Source organism: Convolutriloba macropyga, chromosome 3, assembly GCF_964194025.1.
Source record: "Convolutriloba macropyga chromosome 3, txConMacr16.3, whole genome shotgun sequence".
In the NCBI taxonomy this organism is placed as follows: Eukaryota; Metazoa; Xenacoelomorpha; order Acoela; family Convolutidae; genus Convolutriloba; species Convolutriloba macropyga.
The window spans coordinates 75,471,186-75,489,928 of NC_134470.1; the positions used below are offsets into that span (position 1 = coordinate 75,471,186).

The 18,743-nt window shown below is 38.4% G+C and overlaps 1 protein-coding gene across 1 annotated transcript in view; it reads right to left on the reverse strand.

Annotated features, from left to right (window-relative positions):
- Positions 1 to 15,779, reverse strand: part of LOC142337286 (uncharacterized) — a 29,044-nt gene extending 13,265 nt beyond the window's left edge. Inside the window, exon 1 of the mRNA XM_075386472.1 lies at positions 15,265 to 15,779. Within this exon, the coding sequence (XP_075242587.1) occupies positions 15,265 to 15,269 (5 nt within the window). The 5' untranslated portion in view covers positions 15,270 to 15,779. The remainder of the gene's footprint in view (positions 1 to 15,264) is intronic.
- Positions 15,780 to 18,743: the final 2,964 nt, after the last annotated feature.

Here is an 18,743-nt window from a genome sequence, read left to right on the forward strand (position 1 = left end):
ATGAGTAGACTAACAGCAAAAGCAAAACCCACGAAAAAAATACGTGTCTGACCTTGAGGAATTTTTTGCATTGTAGTACCTTCCAGATTAAGGGCGAAACAAGAGAAACGATCCTAAAGTTGATACAAAACTAAAAGTTTCGAGAAAAACTGAGGAACTCACAAAATATCCGTTGAGAACACAGGAATAAAGTTTTTTCTTACATCAATGAAAAAAGCTCGTGTTTCGACAAACTGAAACAATTGTTTTTGCCCTCGATGATAGTCTTGATGCAAAGTTAGAGCTCAAAACAGAACAGCAAAATTTTAACACTAACAACGTACTCCATAGAATAATGTACGTGGGAAGAGCGTCAGTTGAGAAGGCGAGAGAGCACAACAAGCTGGCGTCCGAATTTTATGAAAAAAGACAACATCATTATACCTGGCACGGACCAAAACGCTATTTTTGTCTTTAGCAAACCCACACCTATGCAACGCAACTAGCCAAAGTTGTCCCGGATTCAACCCATTTGATTTTTGAGTTCCGTGAACCGGTAAACAAGAAAAAAAGGTGCAAAAGCTTCCACAATTAATACAACAATACAACCATTTCTGCTAAACAATTTCAGCAACATTAGCAGCAATGGAGGATTTTTATTAGGTTTGAATTTTTTAAAGGACTTCATTGCTTTTCTGTCGGAGTTTTTTTTAATATGTATGCTGTCTCTTCTATGTGTAGCGCTTTCAAAGCGTTTCCAGGAAAAAATGCGTCTAGCTGGTGAAGTTGGAGTTAAAATCACAGCGAAGCATGAGAAAAATCGAAGGAAGCTATTAGGGGAAGTGAAGATGACGGTATGCTTTCTCTATTTTCCAGTAGATCTTATATGAAATCTTCTATTTCATTTTTTTGTGAATTTATATAGGAGATATTGGTTTTAACTATGTAAAGTAATTGAGGTAGTTTCACGGCGTTGATTAGGATAAGAGTCTTTTGCAGGCATATCCGATTCATTCAGCTGAGTTCGCGGTTGATGATTTGATGAAAAGGCATTTGTGACAATGTCCGGATATAAATGGTTGACAATGAGTCTAGAGAAAAATGACGCTCAATTTATTGATAACGATTCTAAGTTGCGGAACAACTTGAGCTATTAGAAAATGATAACAACAACAGGCACCCAAATAAGGCTTATAAAGTGCCGGAGCTGGTGTTGATACATGGTGGAGATTTGACGAAAAGGCAGCAAGCCAATTCTTATCAATATCAACTTGGCCGTACTTTGAACACAACACTTGATCGAGTTTGATTGACAGAGGCTAGGAAGTGAAGGCTTGCTCATCCGGAGTGAGCCACATGGATAAAAAACTTTATATCAATTTATGTTCTGTGAAACTCGGTAAGAATTCGGTTTTGATTTTTGTAGATGAATTTAATGACGTGTCGTTCTTCCATTGCTCCAAGGGTCCCAAATTCAAACTGTGGATGAGGATAGGAGCTGTCTGAGGCATAACTTTTTTGTTCACAGGTAACAGTTTTCGAAAACTACACAAAATCAGCTTCATATTAAACCTAAATTTAAATAAAAAAGTAAATAACATTTAACAAAAGTGCTTTTCTTTGAGAGCAGATTTACCGGGTTCAAATTTAAAAAAATAGTTCGTAATTTCGTTAGTGCTTAGTTGTTGTAAAACGGAAATGACCACTCACACCTCGCCTGGCATCAAAAAAGGCAACGGACTCAGCCGACCGAGCTGGGAGAGAAAATCAAAATTAGCTGAGAACTCCAGAGAACATAGAGCAGAGTGTCAAACAACAACCTCTACCCCTCCTACTACTACTAATCGGCTTGATTAAATGTTTTTCAGTCCCTATTTTCGCGTTATTGAGCAAATTTGAAAAACAAACAGTTGAATTGCAGAGATTAATACAGAACTTGTTACATAATGTTACATTTGATATTAAACTTTTAATACTTCATTCAAAACTATCTGAACAAATTATCAAATTATGATCTTTTCTGTTGGTACCAGTTCGTTCCATATTGATCTAGCAGTTTTGATTGGATTGGATTAACTTGAGACATTGTGTTTGTATTTGATGCAGTTCCTCTAGTAATCAATGTTAGTTTTAAAACTCTTGCAATTTAAAAAAAAACTGAAGTTTTGTCATAGCTTTTTGATTTCTTGTCTATCAGCATATCGTTTTAAAGATCCAACGTGGCTCAAGCACTTAATTTAAATCAGCTTTTCAGTCAATTCATTGTTTCAAGGTAAAATGGAGGTGTGAGAAGATTGCTCAACTTGAAGGCTTTTTGGTAGAGCATTTTGCTAAAAGATCATGAATTACACCAGCTTGTTAAACAGAATTTGACAGACTACTACATGGAACTGATTAACTAACTTTTCAAAAATTTCGTCAAGCTTTAGAGGAAAGTTATGAGAGGTCAGTTAATGCGGGATTTCGGGTTGAATCTGACAGCATTAGCGGTTTTTAATTGAACAATCTTAGCTGGAAAAACAAAAAATGTGGTAAAACTAAGGATCGCAAAAGAAATGAAAGATCGTTAGACAGACCAGGGAAGGAGAAAAGTCAAAAATGGGAGGAGACAAGTTAGTCGGTGTCACAAGATGGTCGAATCAATCATGTACACCGAACTGCGACTACATGTGTTGAGGAGGCAAAAGGGGAAAGTGCACACGACTTCGATTATCACAGGAAATCAAGGATGGCGAACATGGATCCAAACACGAATCAGAAGAAAAATAGCCAGGGAGACCGATGTACTTGTTTAGCCCTCAAAAATGAAATGCTATCCCACCAAAAATGAAAACAGCTAGTGACGTGCGGTGTTCGTTACTGTCGGCCCTTATCAAGTTCTACAGCGAGGACTCAAATGTCGTTTAACTTCAGAAACAAGATACATTCCCTTTACAATTAGAAGTTTCAGAGATGATCAAATCACTGATGCAGAACAAAAGAAAAAGGGGAGTAATTGCTCTGATTTTTCGAATGTATTTATTACTACACGGCGAGGCTATCCTTTCGACCAACAACAAAGTAATTTTGGACTTGATTTGTTTGACAACCAATTTCCACTCGAGAGCAATTCCGAAAATGACGAAAAAGATGATAATCATAATTACCCCCACCCCCCTGATTTTACCTGTAAGTACCAGTTGCCTCAAACGGCAATCTTCTTTTTTAGCCATACGATTCTGATCGATGCGCTTTTTAACGATCTTCTAATTCGTGATCACTTGCTGTCCGGTAGTAAACTGTTTCGTGTCCCGAAAAGTTTAAACAATTGTGATTGCTCCCGATGATAGTGCTGAAGCAAAGGTATCGCACAGAACAGAAAGAAAATTATTACACTTGAACATACTCAAAAGAACACTGTACGTTTGAGCAGCGTCAGTTGTAAAACGGAAATGACCACTCGCACCTCGCCTGGCATCAAAAAAGGCAACGGATTCAGCCTACCGAGCTGGGAGAAAATCAAAATTAGCTGAGAACTCCAGAGAACATAGAGCAGAGTGTCAAACAACAACCTTTACCCCTCCTACTACTACTAATCGGCTTGATTAAATGAAAGTTTTTCAGTCCCTATTTTTCGCGTTATTGAGCAAATTTGAAAAACAAACAGTTGAATTGCAGAGATTAATACCGAACTTGTTACATAATGTTACATTTGATATTAAACTTTTAATACTTCATTCAAACCTATCTGAATAAATTATCAAATTATGATCTTTTCTGATGGTACCAGTTCGTTCCATATTGATATAGCAGTTTTGATTGGATTGGATTAACTTGAGACATTGTGTTTGTATTTGATGCAGTTCCTCTAGTAATCAATGTTAGTTTTAAAACTCTTGCAATTTCAAAAAACTGAAGTTTTGTCATAGCTTTTTGATTTCTTGTCTATCAGCATATCTTTTTAAGGATCCAACGTGGCTCAAGCACTTAATTTAAATCAGCTTTTCAGTCAATTCATTGTTTCAAGGTAAAATGGAGGTGTGAGAAGATTGCTCAACTTGAAGGCTTTTTGGTAGAGCATTTTGCTAAAAGATCATGAATTACACCAGATTGTTAAACAGAATTCGACAGACTACTACATGGAACTGATTAACTAACTTTTCAAAAATTTTGTCAAGCTTTAGAGGAAAGTTACGAGAGGTCAGTTAATGCGGGATTTCGGGTTGAATCTGACAGCATTAGCGGTTTTTTATTGAACAATCTTAGCTGGAAAAACAAAAAATGTGGTAAAACTAAGGATCGCAAAAGAAGCGAAAGATCGTTAGACAGACGAGGGAAGGAGAAAAGTCAAAAATGGGAGGAGACAAGTTAGTCGGCGTCACAAGATGGTCAAATCAATCATGTATACCGAACTGCGGCTACTACATGTGTTGAGGAGACAATAGGAGAAAGTGCACACGACTTAGATCATCACAGGAAATCAAGGATGGCGAACATGGATCCAAACACGAATCAGAAGAAAAATAGCAAGGGAGACCGATGTACTTGTTTAGCCCTCAAAAATGAAATGCTATCCCACCAAAAATGAAAACAGCTAGTGATGTGCGGTGTTCATTACTGTCGGCCCTTATCAAGTTCTACAGCGAGGACTCAAATGTCGTTTAACTTCAGAAACAAGTTACATTCCCTTTACCATTAGAAGTTTCAGAGATGATCAAATCACTGATGCAGAACAAAAGAAAAAGGGGAGTATTTGCTCTGATTTTTCTAATGTATTTATTACTACACGGAGAGGCTATCCTTTCGACCAACATGAAAGTCATTTTGGACTTGATTTTTTTGACAACCACTTTCCACTCGAGAGCAATTCCGAAAATTACGAAAAAGATGATAATCATAATTACCCCCCCCCCACCCCCCTGATTTTACATGAAAGTACCAGTTGCCTCAATCGGCAATCTTCTTTTTTAGCCATACGATTCTGATCGATGCGCTTTTTAACAATCTTCTAATTCGTGATCAGTTGCTGTCCGGTAGTAAACTGTTTCGTGTCCCGATAAGTTTAAACAATTGTGATTGCTCCCGATGATAGTGCTGAAGCAAAGGTATCGCACAGAACATAAAGAAAATTATTACACTTGAACGTACTCAAAAGAACACTGTACGTTTGAGCAGCGTCAGTTGAGAAGGCGATAGAGCCCCTATTTTGGCCGTTATTGAGTAATTGAGTCGTTGTAAAACGGAAATGACCACTCACGCCTCGCCTGGCATCAAAAAAGGGCAACGGACTCAGCCGATCGAGCTGGGAGAGAAAATCAAAATTAGCTGAGAAATCCAGAGAACATACAGCAGAGTGTCAAACAACAATCTCTACCCCTCCTAGTACTACTAATCGGTTTGATTAAATGTTTTTCAGTCCCTATTTTGCACGTTATTGAGCAAATTTGAAAAACAAACAGTTTAAATGCAGAGATTAATACAGAACTTGCTACATAATGTTACATTTGAAATTAAACTTTCAATTATTCATTCAAACCTATCTGAACAAATTATGATCTTTTCTGTTGGTACCAGTTCGTACCATATTGATATAGCAGTTTTGATTGGATTGGGTTAACTTGTGACATTGTGTTTGTTTGATGCAGTTCTTCTAGTAATCAATGTTTGTTTTAAAACTCTTGCAATTTCAAAAAACTGAAGTTTTGTTATAGTTTTTTAATTTCGTGTTTGTCAGCATATCCCTTTAAAAATCCAACGTGGCTCAAGCACTTAATTTTTATCAGCTTTTCAGTCAATTCATTGTTTCAAGGTAAAATGGAGGTGCGAGAAGATTGCTCAACTTTAAGGCTGATTGGTAGAGCATTTTGCTAAAAGATTATGAATTACACCAGCTTGTTAAACAGAATTCGACAGACTACTTCATGGAACTGATTAACTAACTTTTCAAAAATTTCGTCAAGCTTTAGAGGAAAGTTACGAGAGGTCAGTTAATGCGGGATTTCGGGTTGAACCTGACAGCATTAGCGGTTTTTAATTGAACAATCTTAGCTGGAAAAACAAAAAATGTGGTAAAACTAAGGATCGCAAAAGAAATGAAAGATCGTTAGACAGACCAGGGAAGGAGAAAAGTCAAAAATGGGAGGAGACAAGTTAGTCGGTGTCACAAGATGGTCGAATCAATCATGTACACCGAACTGCGACTACATGTGTTGAGGAGGCAAAAGGGGAAAGTGCACACGACTTCGATTATCACAGGAAATCAAGGATGGCGAACATGGATCCAAACACGAATCAGAAGAAAAATAGCAAGGGAGACCGATGTACTTGTTTAGCCCTCAAAAATGAAATGCTAACCCACCAAAAATGAAAACAGCTAGTGACGTGCGGTGTTCGTTACTGTCGGCCCTTATCAAGTTCTACAGCGAGGACTCAAATGTCGTTTAACTTCAGAAACAAGTTACATTCCCTTTACCATTAGAAGTTTCAGAGATGATCAAATCACTGATGCAGAACAAAAGAAAAAGGGGAGTATTTGCTCTGATTTTTCTAATGTATTTATTACTACACGGAGAGGCTATCCTTTCGACCAACATGAAAGTCATTTTGGACTTGATTTTTTGACAACCAATTTCCACTCGAGAGCAATTCCGAAAATTACGAAAAAGATGATAATCATAATTACCCCCCCCCACCCCCCTGATTTTACATGTAAGTACCAGTTGCCTCAATCGGCAATCTTCTTTTTTAGCCATACGATTCTGATCGATGCGCTTTTTAACAATCTTCTAATTCGTGATCAGTTGCTGTCCGGTAGTAAACTGTTTCGTGTCCCGATAAGTTTAAACAATTGTGATTGCTCCCGATGATAGTGCTGAAGCAAAGGTATCGCACAGAACATAAAGAAAATTATTACACTTGAACGTACTCAAAAGAACACTGTACGTTTGAGCAGCGTCAGTTGAGAAGGCGATAGAGCCCCTATTTTGGCCGTTATTGAGTAATTGAGTCGTTGTAAAACGGAAATGACCACTCACGCCTCGCCTGGCATCAAAAAGGGCAACGGACTCAGCCGATCGAGCTGGGAGAGAAAATCAAAATTAGCTGAGAAATCCAGAGAACATACAGCAGAGTGTCAAACAACAATCTCTACCCCTCCTAGTACTACTAATCGGTTTGATTAAATGTTTTTCAGTCCCTATTTTGCGCGTTATTGAGCAAATTTGAAAAACAAACAGTTTAAATGCAGAGATTAATACAGAACTTGCTACATAATGTTACATTTGAAATTAAACTTTCAATTATTCATTCAAACCTATCTGAACAAATTATGATCTTTTCTGTTGGTACCAGTTCGTACCATATTGATACAGCAGTTTTGATTGGATTGGGTTAACTTGTGACATTGTGTTTGTTTGATGCAGTTCTTCTAGTAATCAATGTTTGTTTTAAAACACTTGCAATTTCAATAAACTGAAGTTTTGTTATAGTTTTTTGATTTCTTGTTTGTCAGCATATCCCTTTAAAAATCCAACGTGGCTCAAGCACTTAATTTTTATCAGCTTTTCAGTCAATTCATTGTTTCAAGGTAAAATGGAGGTGCGAGAAGATTGCTCAACTTTAAGGCTTATTGGTAGAGCATTTTGCTAAAAGATTATGAATTACACCAGCTTCAGCTTGTTAAACAGAATTCGACAGACTAATACATGAACTGATTAACTAACTTCTCGAAAATTTCGTCAAGCTTTAGAGGAAAGTTACCAGAGGTCAGTTATTGCGGGATTTCGGGTTGAACCTGACAGCTTTAGCGGTTTTTTATTGATCAATCTTAGCTGGAAAAACAAAAAATGTGATAAAACAAAGGTTCGCAAAAACGAAAGACCGTGAGATAGACAATGGAAGGCGATAATTCCTATATGGAAGGAGACATGTTGTTAGTCGGCGTCGAAAGATGGTCAAGTCAATTATGTATACCGAACTGCGACTACAACAGGTGTTGAGGAGACAATAGGAGAAAGTGCACACGACTTAGATTATAACAGGAAATCAGGGATAGCGAACATGGATCCAAATACGAATCCGAAGAAAAATAGCAAGGGAGACCAATGTACTTGTTTAGCCCTCAAAAATGAAATGCTATCCCACCAAAAATGAAAACAGCTAGTGACGTGCGGTGTTCGTTACTGTCGGCCCTTATCAAGTTCTACAGCGAGGACTCAAATGTCGTTTAACTTCAGAAAAAAGTTACATTCCCATTACAATTAGAAGTTTCAGAGATGATCAAATCACTGATGCAGAACAAAAGAAAAAGGGGAGTAATTGCTCTGATTTTTCTATTATATATATTACTACACGGAGAGGCTATCCCTTCGACCAACATGAAAGTCATTTTGGACTTGATTTTTTTGACAACCAATTTCCACTCGAGAGCGATTCCGAAAGTGATGAAAAAGATGATAATCATAATTACCGCCAACCCCCCTGATTTTACCTGTAAATACCAGTTGGCTCAATCACAATCTTCTTTTTTAGCCATACGATTCTGATCGATGCGCTTTTCAACGATCTGCTAATTCGTGATCAGTTGCTGTTCGGCAGCAAACTGTTTCGTAACCCGACAAGTTTAAACAATTGTGATTACTCCCGATGATGGTCTTGAAGCAAAGGCATCGCTCAGAACAGCAACAAATTTATAGCACATACACGTACACGATAGAATATTGTACCTATAAAGAGCGTTAGTTGAGAAGGCGAGAGAGCAAAAGAGGTATTTTTTATTTAAAATAACAACATCCGTATATCTAGCTTGGACCAAAACCCAACCATTGTTTACAGCAAGCCCACACCTACTAGCAACAAAACTAGCAAACTGTGTTATCCCGGAATCAACCGATATGCTTTTTGGGTAGCCTGAACCTAAGAGCAAAAAAATGACGCAAAACTTCAGCTATTAGAGAAAGATAACAACAACAGGAACCCAAATAATGCTTATAAAGTACGGGAGCTTGCGTTGATACATGGTGGTGATCAGATAAAAGGCAGCAAGCCAATTCCTATCAATATCAACTTGGCCGTACTTCGCACACATCACTTGATCGACTATTTGATTGACAAGAGGCAGGGAAGTGAAGGCGCGCTCAGTCGGAGTAGCACAGAAAAAACTGCATATCAATTTGTATTTTGTGAAACTCGGTAAGAATTTGGTTTTGATTTTAGCTAGTCGAGTTTATCGACGTCTCGTTGTCCAATGGTCCAAGGGTCTCAAAGTCAAACTGTTGATGGGGATAAAAGCCGTTTTTAGGCATAACTGTTTTCTTTACTTTTAAATGTTTTCGAAAACTACACAAAATCAACTTCATAGTAACACTCAATTTAATTAAAAAGTTAATCACAATTAACAAAAGTGCTTTGCTTTGATAGCAGATTTACTGGGTTTAGTTTTTTTAAATAGGTTTTTCGTTAGTGCTTAGATGTTGTAAAACGGAAATATCCACTTAAACCTCGCCTGGCATCGGAGAAGGCAAAGGACTCAGCCGACCGAGCTGGGAGAGAAAATCGAAGTTAAGTTAAAAATCCAGAGAATAGAGATCATAGTGTCAAACAACAATCTCTAACCCTCCTACTAGCGCTACTACCACTAATGAGCTTGATTAAATGTTTTTCAGCGCCTATGTTGCGCGTTATTACCTGATGTTACATTTGATATTTAACTTTTAATACTTCGTTCAAACCTATGTGAACAAATTATGATCTTTATTGTTGGTACAAGTTTGTTCCATACTGATATAGCAGTTGCCATTGGATTGGATTAATTTGTGACATTGTGTTTGTATTTGTTGCAGTTCTTCTAGTAATCAATGTTAGTTTTAAAACTAGTTTCTTATAAATATAAGTTATTCTTTTTCTTGCAATTTCAAAAACTGAAGTTTTGTCATAGCTTTTTGATTTCTTGTTTATCAGCATAGCCCTTCAAGAGATCCAACGTGGCTCAAGCTCTAAACTTTAATCCGCTTTTCAATGAATACCCCTCCTACTACTACTAATCGGCTTGATTAAATGTTTTTCAGTCCCTATTTTCGCGTTATTGAGCAAATTTGAAAAACAAACAGTTGAATTGCAGAGATTAATACAGAACTTGTTACATAATGTTACATTTGATATTAAACTTTTAATACTTCATTCAAAACTATCTGAACAAATTATCAAATTATGATCTTTTCTGTTGGTACCAGTTCGTTCCATATTGATCTAGCAGTTTTGATTGGATTGGATTAACTTGAGACATTGTGTTTGTATTTGATGCAGTTCCTCTAGTAATCAATGTTAGTTTTAAAACTCTTGCAATTTAAAAAAAAACTGAAGTTTTGTCATAGCTTTTTGATTTCTTGTCTATCAGCATATCGTTTTAAAGATCCAACGTGGCTCAAGCACTTAATTTAAATCAGCTTTTCAGTCAATTCATTGTTTCAAGGTAAAATGGAGTTGTGAGAAGATCGCTCAACTTGAAGGCTTTTTGGTAGGGCATTATATTAAAAGATTATGAATTACACCAGCTTGTTAAAATAAATTTGACAGACCACTACATGGAATCGATTAACTCAGTCTAACTTCTCAAAACTTTCAAAATTTAAGGGAATAATACGAGAGGTCATTTAAGGCGGGATTAAGGGCTGAGCCTGACAGCTGTAACGGTTATTGATTGATCAATCTCAGTGGTAAAAATTAAATGTGGTTGTTGTTGTCTAAGGTTGTTGTCTTATTCTAAGTTGTTGTCCTTTTCGCAAAAACCAAAAGATTGTGAGAAAGACGATCGAAGGAGACAAGTCATTATTTGAAGAAACAAGTTGTTAGTCCGTCTCGCAAGAAGGTGAAATCATTCCCAAACCGCGACTGCAAGTGAGAGTGATACATTGGGAGAAAGTGCGTACGACTAAGATTATTACGAGAAATCAAGGATGATGAACACGGATTCAAACACGAATGAGAAGAAAAATAGCAAGAGAAGACCAATGTACCTGTTTAGCACTCAAAAATAAAATTCTACTCCACCAAAAAGAAAACAGCTAGTGAAGTGCCGTGTTCGTTACTGTCGGACCTTATCAAATTCTACAGCGAGGCTTAAAACGTCAGTTCAACTTCAGACACAAGTTCTATTCCCTTCACAACTATTTAGTAGTACAGAGTAATCGCTCTGATTATTCTGTTGGTTTCATTACTACGCGGAGGGTCTATCCTTTCGACCAAATGTTTGAAGCTGATTTCTTTGGCAATTATTCTCCGTTAGAGAGCGATTTTGAAAACGACGAAAAAGATGATAAAGATCCCCCTCTTACCTGTAAACCTGTAAGTATCGGGTGCCTCAACCAACAACCTTCTCTTTTAGCCATATGACTTCGAACGATGCGCTTTTGAACGATCTTTTAAATTGTGATCAGTCCCTGATCGGCAGTAAACTTTTGCCATGGGAAGTCAAAAAGCCGTTTGAAGACTTTTCCATCCTTAACCAATTGAGTAAATTACCTGGGAACTGATTCTGTTGAAATTTCATCAATTGTTGATCGACAATCCTAAAAACTCACTCACTGAAATGCTATAAGTACTGTGAAGAAAAAGATGCTTCAAGTACAACTGAAAAACGACGAAAAATGTCATCAACAGTCAAAACAAACGTGGCTACTACATACAAGCTACCGATAACTCAAGCGGGGCCGTGTTTCCTGGCAGTTGCAGATCTATCTATTCTTCGCCAACTTTTCAAAATTCTTGTTCATAGAGCGCTATTTGTTTGAAACGGTCAATAATGGTCCATGACGGTCAATTTGTTCGAAAAGGTCCGTCGGTGACGAAACGGTCAAATGCTAAATCAAAACTCACGGAGTTAAAGGAGAAGCCAAGCTTTTGATGTAATTTCAAAAGAGCCGATCCCGCCAATTGACCATATACATCAGCTATTGCTTGGTGTCGCAAAAAACATTCTGTTGTCGCCCTCCAATGGGGCATGAAGAAACAAGAAGTCAGCGAAGCAGTCGAAAAGCAGATTTATTTGATCAACTACTAATTGAACTCTGTGAGATTGGTCCAAAAGCTAATAAAAGTAGTCAATAAAATTTCCTCTTTTGAGACATCTACGTGAGGAAGAAAAAATATTGCACCACTTTACGACAGCTGCTGCTATGTTTGAGTCTATTAACAGATTGCTTATTACACCACTTAATGGTACTGTGAATAAAAGTCAAATGATGGTTACAAGTTTCATAGGGCAACAATGATAGCAAACGTGAGCTTTGAAGACAACTATCTGCCAAATGCTGACAAATTTTTCACGCGACAGGATAGTTACATGAACGTTAGGTTATGGTTTCGTGGAAAGAGAAGCTAAACAAGAAAATTTCACTAATAGCGGCAGGAAATAAGCTGTTCTGTCGCAACGTTCATTTTGGTTGCCTATCAGTGGCGGCATATAGACGGAGATGTGCTGCTGATAAAAAATATTGCCGCCTATAATGATGATTGATTTCCGGAACATTTCTGTTCTTTTTTCGCGGAATTCGTAACAGTCGTGTGCCGCAAAAAACCAGAATTATCAGAAAACTGAAATTTGTTAAACCGCAGGCCCAAAAAATTTTCACCGATGGATTTGTTCAGGAGGATACAGAACATAAAACGCAAGTTTCTTTAAGGGGCATCAAACAAAAACTCTTCTATATTCGATTCTGAGAAGTGTCGTATCTAACTGACAATTCAAGGTCATGGGCACAAATATCCTGCAATCAATTACTCTATTCTCCGAAGGGAAAAATCCTGTCTGAGTCTTTTTGTATATGTCCTCATGTTGAACTTTTATTTCTTTAACAACGACTTCCTGTATTTTGCCAAAAGGTTATACTTTGTTAAAGAGTTTTGTCAGTTTTTCTGTATCAACTTGTTTCTCTATGAAAATTGATCAGACTGACAACAATTGATATGGGCAATGTTTAGTGTAGGTATAATTTGAACCAACGAGAGCTAGTGGTGTGAAATACCACTAGCTGTTTTCCTTGTTTAAATCAATTATAACGTTTATGAGCGAATGACTAAAAAATTTAAGCTTTTTCATTCGGGTGGAGTAGTAATAGAAATGCAACCAAATGGGCAATGGAAGATGCCCACTGTAATTGAAGTCCGATATAAACGAATTTATTTTAGTTGTTCAAAAAATATTACGCAACTTTTGCTTGCATTTCAAAAATGGAGAATTTTACCGGGTGTAGGATTTTTGTCTTCAACCAGGTCATTGAATTGTTTGAAATCGGCCAAAATGGCACATAGTGTGCCAGGTGTTTAGACATGCGGCTACAACTTGTCTAGAAAATAGTTACCTTCGCTATATTTTTATGCAATTTTTGAGTGAATTTAAAAAAGGAGATCTTTACCATGTGCATGTGTTGTCTTATTCAATCAGGTAGTCGATTTGTTTGAATGGGGACAGAATGGCACATAGTGTGCCCGTGTGCCCGGTTTTCAAAGATATTTGTCTTCAACTTGTCTAGAAAAAAGTAAGCCTATCAAAGGGATTTCTTCGGAGTTTCTTCGCATAAAGTATTTTGAAATTAAATATATTTGTAATCGAGCCAAAGAGTTCCTCAAATCAAACCAAACTTGATATGGACTGTCCCCGGTGTAAACATAGTGTAAAACGAAAAGAAAAATTTGCTATGACTGGTCTATAAAAAAGTTACCACTTCTTACGGAGATTTGCAATTTCTTCGAACAACTAAAATAAGATGTTTTTTTTATCTTTTCAAGGAGTTATTTAAATTGAACAAAACTCTGTATGAGGTGTCCTCAGTGTCAGTAAAGTATTAAAACAATTGTAGTAGCCAGTCTATGTGCAGAATTCATGCGTTCTAAGTCTCGCTTGCTTTTTTTAAAGAAAGGCAAAAAGACTCAATTGAAATTGATAACGACGCCTTTCGGGCTTCTGAGATTTTCCAGTGTTCTCATTCCTCTCGCTCACGCGCTCTTTTTCAATTGCTCGCTCGTCTATCGCACGTCCCTCGCAATCTCTTACTCAGTCGCATTTTGTTTGAGTCTTTTTGTGTGATTGATAAGATCTTATCAGTTTATCTTCAATTCGGCCATCTTGAACGATCTAGAAGAAATAGTCTTATTCTAGATTTTATTCTCCACTTACTTTGAAAATTTTTAGGGTTGAAATCAAAAATTTGCTCATGTAGCAAAAAAGGTGTTGCCTAAAAGTCTGAAAATATATGGTTTTGCGGAATTGTGGAACCCTCTGGTCTTCATCTTCAACGGATCTTCGTGTCTCACAAGGTAATTTTATTTCGTCTGTAGAATGCGCAAAAGTCTTGCCATACAGGAGTTTGAACGCACAAATTCGCGGAAATTTGCGGAAATTTGCGAAGCACGATAGCCTGATCAGGAACGCCAGAAAGTTTGTTGTGCATTCATGATCATCCAAATTGCCTATGTTCAGACTTGACCTTCGTGTGGTCAGAACGGCCTATGTCCAGACTTTTTGCGTTCAAAGTTGCCTAGGACCAGACTTTCGTCCATTCACAATTTCCTAGGTCCACACAATCGAGCGTTCAATAATAGCCATGTTCGGACTTTCGTGAGTTCATTTTTCTCTCCAGATTGTGTAATTTTAAACTCATTTAAACCCTTGGCGCGTTCATTTCGGTCTGGACATAGCCTGGTTCCTCCAACAAAGTTCGTACGATGTCAACAGCAACCTTTTCAAATTCACTTTTAGAGCTTCACTTGGGTATGATTTCTGAGAGAAGTTACAAATTTTTTTGCATAAAACCATGAAAACAAAATTTGCAAGCAGAAGCAAAAAAGATATCGTCCCTAAGAGAGTACTGATTATTCCTAATGAATTTTTGACTCAATTGTCCACATATAAACAATTATTGAAGCACCAAAAGAAAAATAATTCACTCACTGGTTGCTTAAGCCAGCCTAAAGATTATATTGCAAATGATTCTATTCCATGTCAGTTCATACTCTGACTAAAATGATACTCGATCAGAAAACGTTTCTATCTACCTCTCCTCTACAGGTAATCTTACTTTTAACAATTTCTAACACTCCCCAGAGCCATAATTTGACCCTAGCACCACACACGTCGAATAAAACTGTCCTCGAAGAAATTTAGCTGACTGCCGCATTGGCCATAGCTTCTGGTAGTTGATGTTTCTTAATGTAATGTTTCTTCATATCTGCTTTCAACTTAGTTGAGTATTCGCACAAGTTGCAATTGAAAACGGTTCCGCCATTGATGTGTTTAAGATTAACATGTCTCACCACATTGGCTTTGTTGGCGGTTGAGAAGCCACAGAACTTACATGAAAACGTCTTGTCACCAGTAACGAGATCCTGAGAAGCTCCAACAAAGTCGTTCGGATTTTGAAGAAAACTACTGCTTTCCGTTGCTTGAACAGGGGAAGCTGGCATAACACTTCGAGCTTTCGGCTTTATAGGACTTCGGGTTGGAAGTGCAGCGGGTCTTTTTTGCTTATATTTGTCAACGCCAGGATTGCTGATGGCAAGTTTGCGCTCGAAAGTTTCAGGTTGTTCGAAGCAATTGAAGGTCAATTTGCCCAACCCTTCGTCACTGTCAGAGAGATATAAATGAAAATTCGGTTCGGCTTCTAATTTTGACAAACTATGGCAGCTTAGGTGTACGGATACATTATAAAGAGACGCTCCAACCATTTCGAAAAACGTCTGAAAACGGAAGTAAAAACTGTATCATATAAAAGATGATTAACTGCCAAATAAGGAAGTGAAATTTCTTCACACTGTCAATTCAGATGTCGCATAAACTGATGAAGTATAGCAGATATCGACATGGTATATAATAAACCATTGAAAAGCAACAAAAGCACAACGCAATGCGAACAATAAAAAAGCAGCAATTTTTGTAAATTCATGATCATGAAACATTTCAAACCTTAAAATTTGCGTTTAAATTTTTCAAGATTTCACATTTCAAACAATATCTCAAGATTCAAAACAACCCAAATATTTTAATGCACCAAAATTTTTTTGGAAACCAAAAAGCTAAACCAGGAAGCAATTCTGCTGAGCATCCAATAAACATTGAGCAATAAAAAATACTCAACAGAATTGGTAGATTACAGAAAAAAAACTTTAGAACAAAAGTTTCTTCAAAGATAATTATCAAATGTTTGTCGAAGAAGTTTAGGTCTAGTAACGAAAACTGGGATGCTTCATGTCCATTTTCACCTCAAGCCCGAGATTCACTTGCAGTCATTCTATTTTTTCCTTGATTCAATTAAATAAACAAACACAAAACATTTTTCCAAAGCCAAAAAATTGCTTGAAAAACTAGAGCTATCTTTGGTGAACCTTAAATTTTAGAGACTCTCTAGAACGGACGTTTCGATACGCCACAAATACTTCGAAGGACAACACTCTAATCATCCACTCACATTGCACCCAGGGAGAGATAGTGATCAAATGGATTTGGATCAAATGAGGCAGGTCTCTATCGTCCTTAATTCGCATTTGATCGAAATGCAATTGGACCCTGCTCTTGCTAAACTTCGAGAAAAACAAATGTTGACGCATCGCCCAACCTGTCGTAAAGTCATATAGAGTCAGCTGTCGAAAACAGAAACTAGAGGACAGTAGAAAAATGAAATGACAGCAGCTATTGTTCTGAGTTCATCAAACTTGAAAATTTTCTTTGAATAGTCACAACGCATTTTAGTTCTACAAGATCATCAGAACCAAATAAATAAACCCGTCAAAGAGAAGGCCTTGAGCATTTTTTCACGTAAAAACAATTCACATGAGAAACATGTAGTTTAAGCCATAACACACCAAGATAAAATTCTCAAACACTAGGAGGAACATAAAGCAAGGCATCAAAAAGCTGCGTAAACACTTGAATTACAATAAATACACAACAATTTAAAGAACGAAAAAAAAATCATATACCAAATGATAAGGTTGATGAGGTCCAACCGATTGTTGACCCCTTATTTTTTTTCAACGACTCTTAGAGGGTTTATATACTTTTTCATATAAATATGTAACAAAGTTTCCTAACTTCAAATAGTTTACCAAAAAATTGCGTGTCTTCGCATCGGCTGCTTTAAAATGTCCCACTAATTTTCAACCGTGAACAGATAGGGCACATATGCTTGCAACTCAAGTGCCTTCCACTAACTGTTTGGATTTGATTGGTAATGGTCTTCTACTTATCCAGCGGAGCGTTATTGGGGCAATGGTCTTCTACTTATCCAGCTGGGCGTTATTGGGGCAATGGTCTTCTACTTATCCAGCGGGGCGTTACGGGGCAATGGTCTTCTATTTATCCAGCGGGGCGTTATCGGGGCAATGGTCTTCTATTTATCCAGCGGGCGTTGTCGGGGCAATGGTCTTCTACTTATCCAGCGGGGCGTCATCGGGGCAATGGTCTTCTATTTATCCAGCGGGGCGTCATCGGGGCAATGGTCTTCTATTTATCCAGCGGGGCGTCATCGGGGCAATGGTCTTCTAATTATCCAGCTGGGCGTTATTGGGGCAATGATCTTCTACTTATCCAGCGGGGCGTTATCAAGGCAATGGTCTTCTACTTATCCAGGGGGCGTTATCAGGGGCAATGGTCTTCTACTTATCCAGCGGGGCGTTATTGGGGCAATGGTCTTCTACTTATCCAGCGGGGTGTTATCGGGGCTAGGGTCTTTTACTTATCCAGCGGGGCGTTATCAAGGCAATGGTCTTCTACTTATCCAGCGGGGCCTTATCAGGGGCAAGGGTCTTCAACTTATCCAGTGGGGCGTTACGGGGCAATGGTCTTCTACTTATCCAGCGGGGCGTTATCGGGGCAATCGTCTTCTATTTATTCAGCGAGGCGTTATCGGGGCAATGGTCTTCTACTTATCCAGCGGGGCGTCATCGGGGCAATGATCTTCTATTTATCCAGCGGGGCGTCATCGGGGCAATGGTCTTCTATTTATCCAGCGGGGCGCAATCGGTGCAATGGTCTTCTACTTATCAAGCTGGGCGCTATTGGGGCAATGATCTTCTACTTATCCAGCGGGGCGTTATCAGGGCAATGGTCTGCTACTTATCCAGCAGCGCGCAATCAGGGGCAATGGTCTTCTACTTATCCAGCGAGTTGTTATCGGGGCAATGGTAATCTACTTATCCAGCGGGGCGTTATCAGGGCAATGGTCTTCTATTTATCCAGCGGGGCGTCATCGGTGCAAAGGTCTTCTACTTATCCAGCTGGGCGTTATTGGGTCAATGATCTTCAACTTATCCAGCGGGGCATTATCAGGGGCAATGGTCTTCTACTTATCCAGCGGAGCGTTATCGGGACAATGGTCTTCTACTTATCCAGCGGGGCGTTATTAAGGCAATGGTCTTCTACTTAACCAGCGGGGCGTCATCGGGGCAAAGATCTTCTATTTGTCCAGCGGGGCGCCATCGGGGCAATGGTCTTCTATTTATCCAGCGGGGCGTCATCGGGGCAATGGTCTTCTACTTATCAAGCTGGGCGCTATTGGGGCAATGATCTTCCACTTATCCAGCGGGGCTTTATCAGGGCAATGGTCTTCTACTTATCCAGCGGAGCGTTATCAGGGGGCAATGGTCTTCTACTTATCCAGCTGGGCGTTATTGGGGCAATGATCTTCTACTTATCCAGCGGGGCATTATCAGGGGCAATGGTCTTCTACTTATCCAGCGGGGCGTTATCGGGACAATGGTCTTCTACTTATCCAAAAGGGCGTTATCAAGGCAATGGT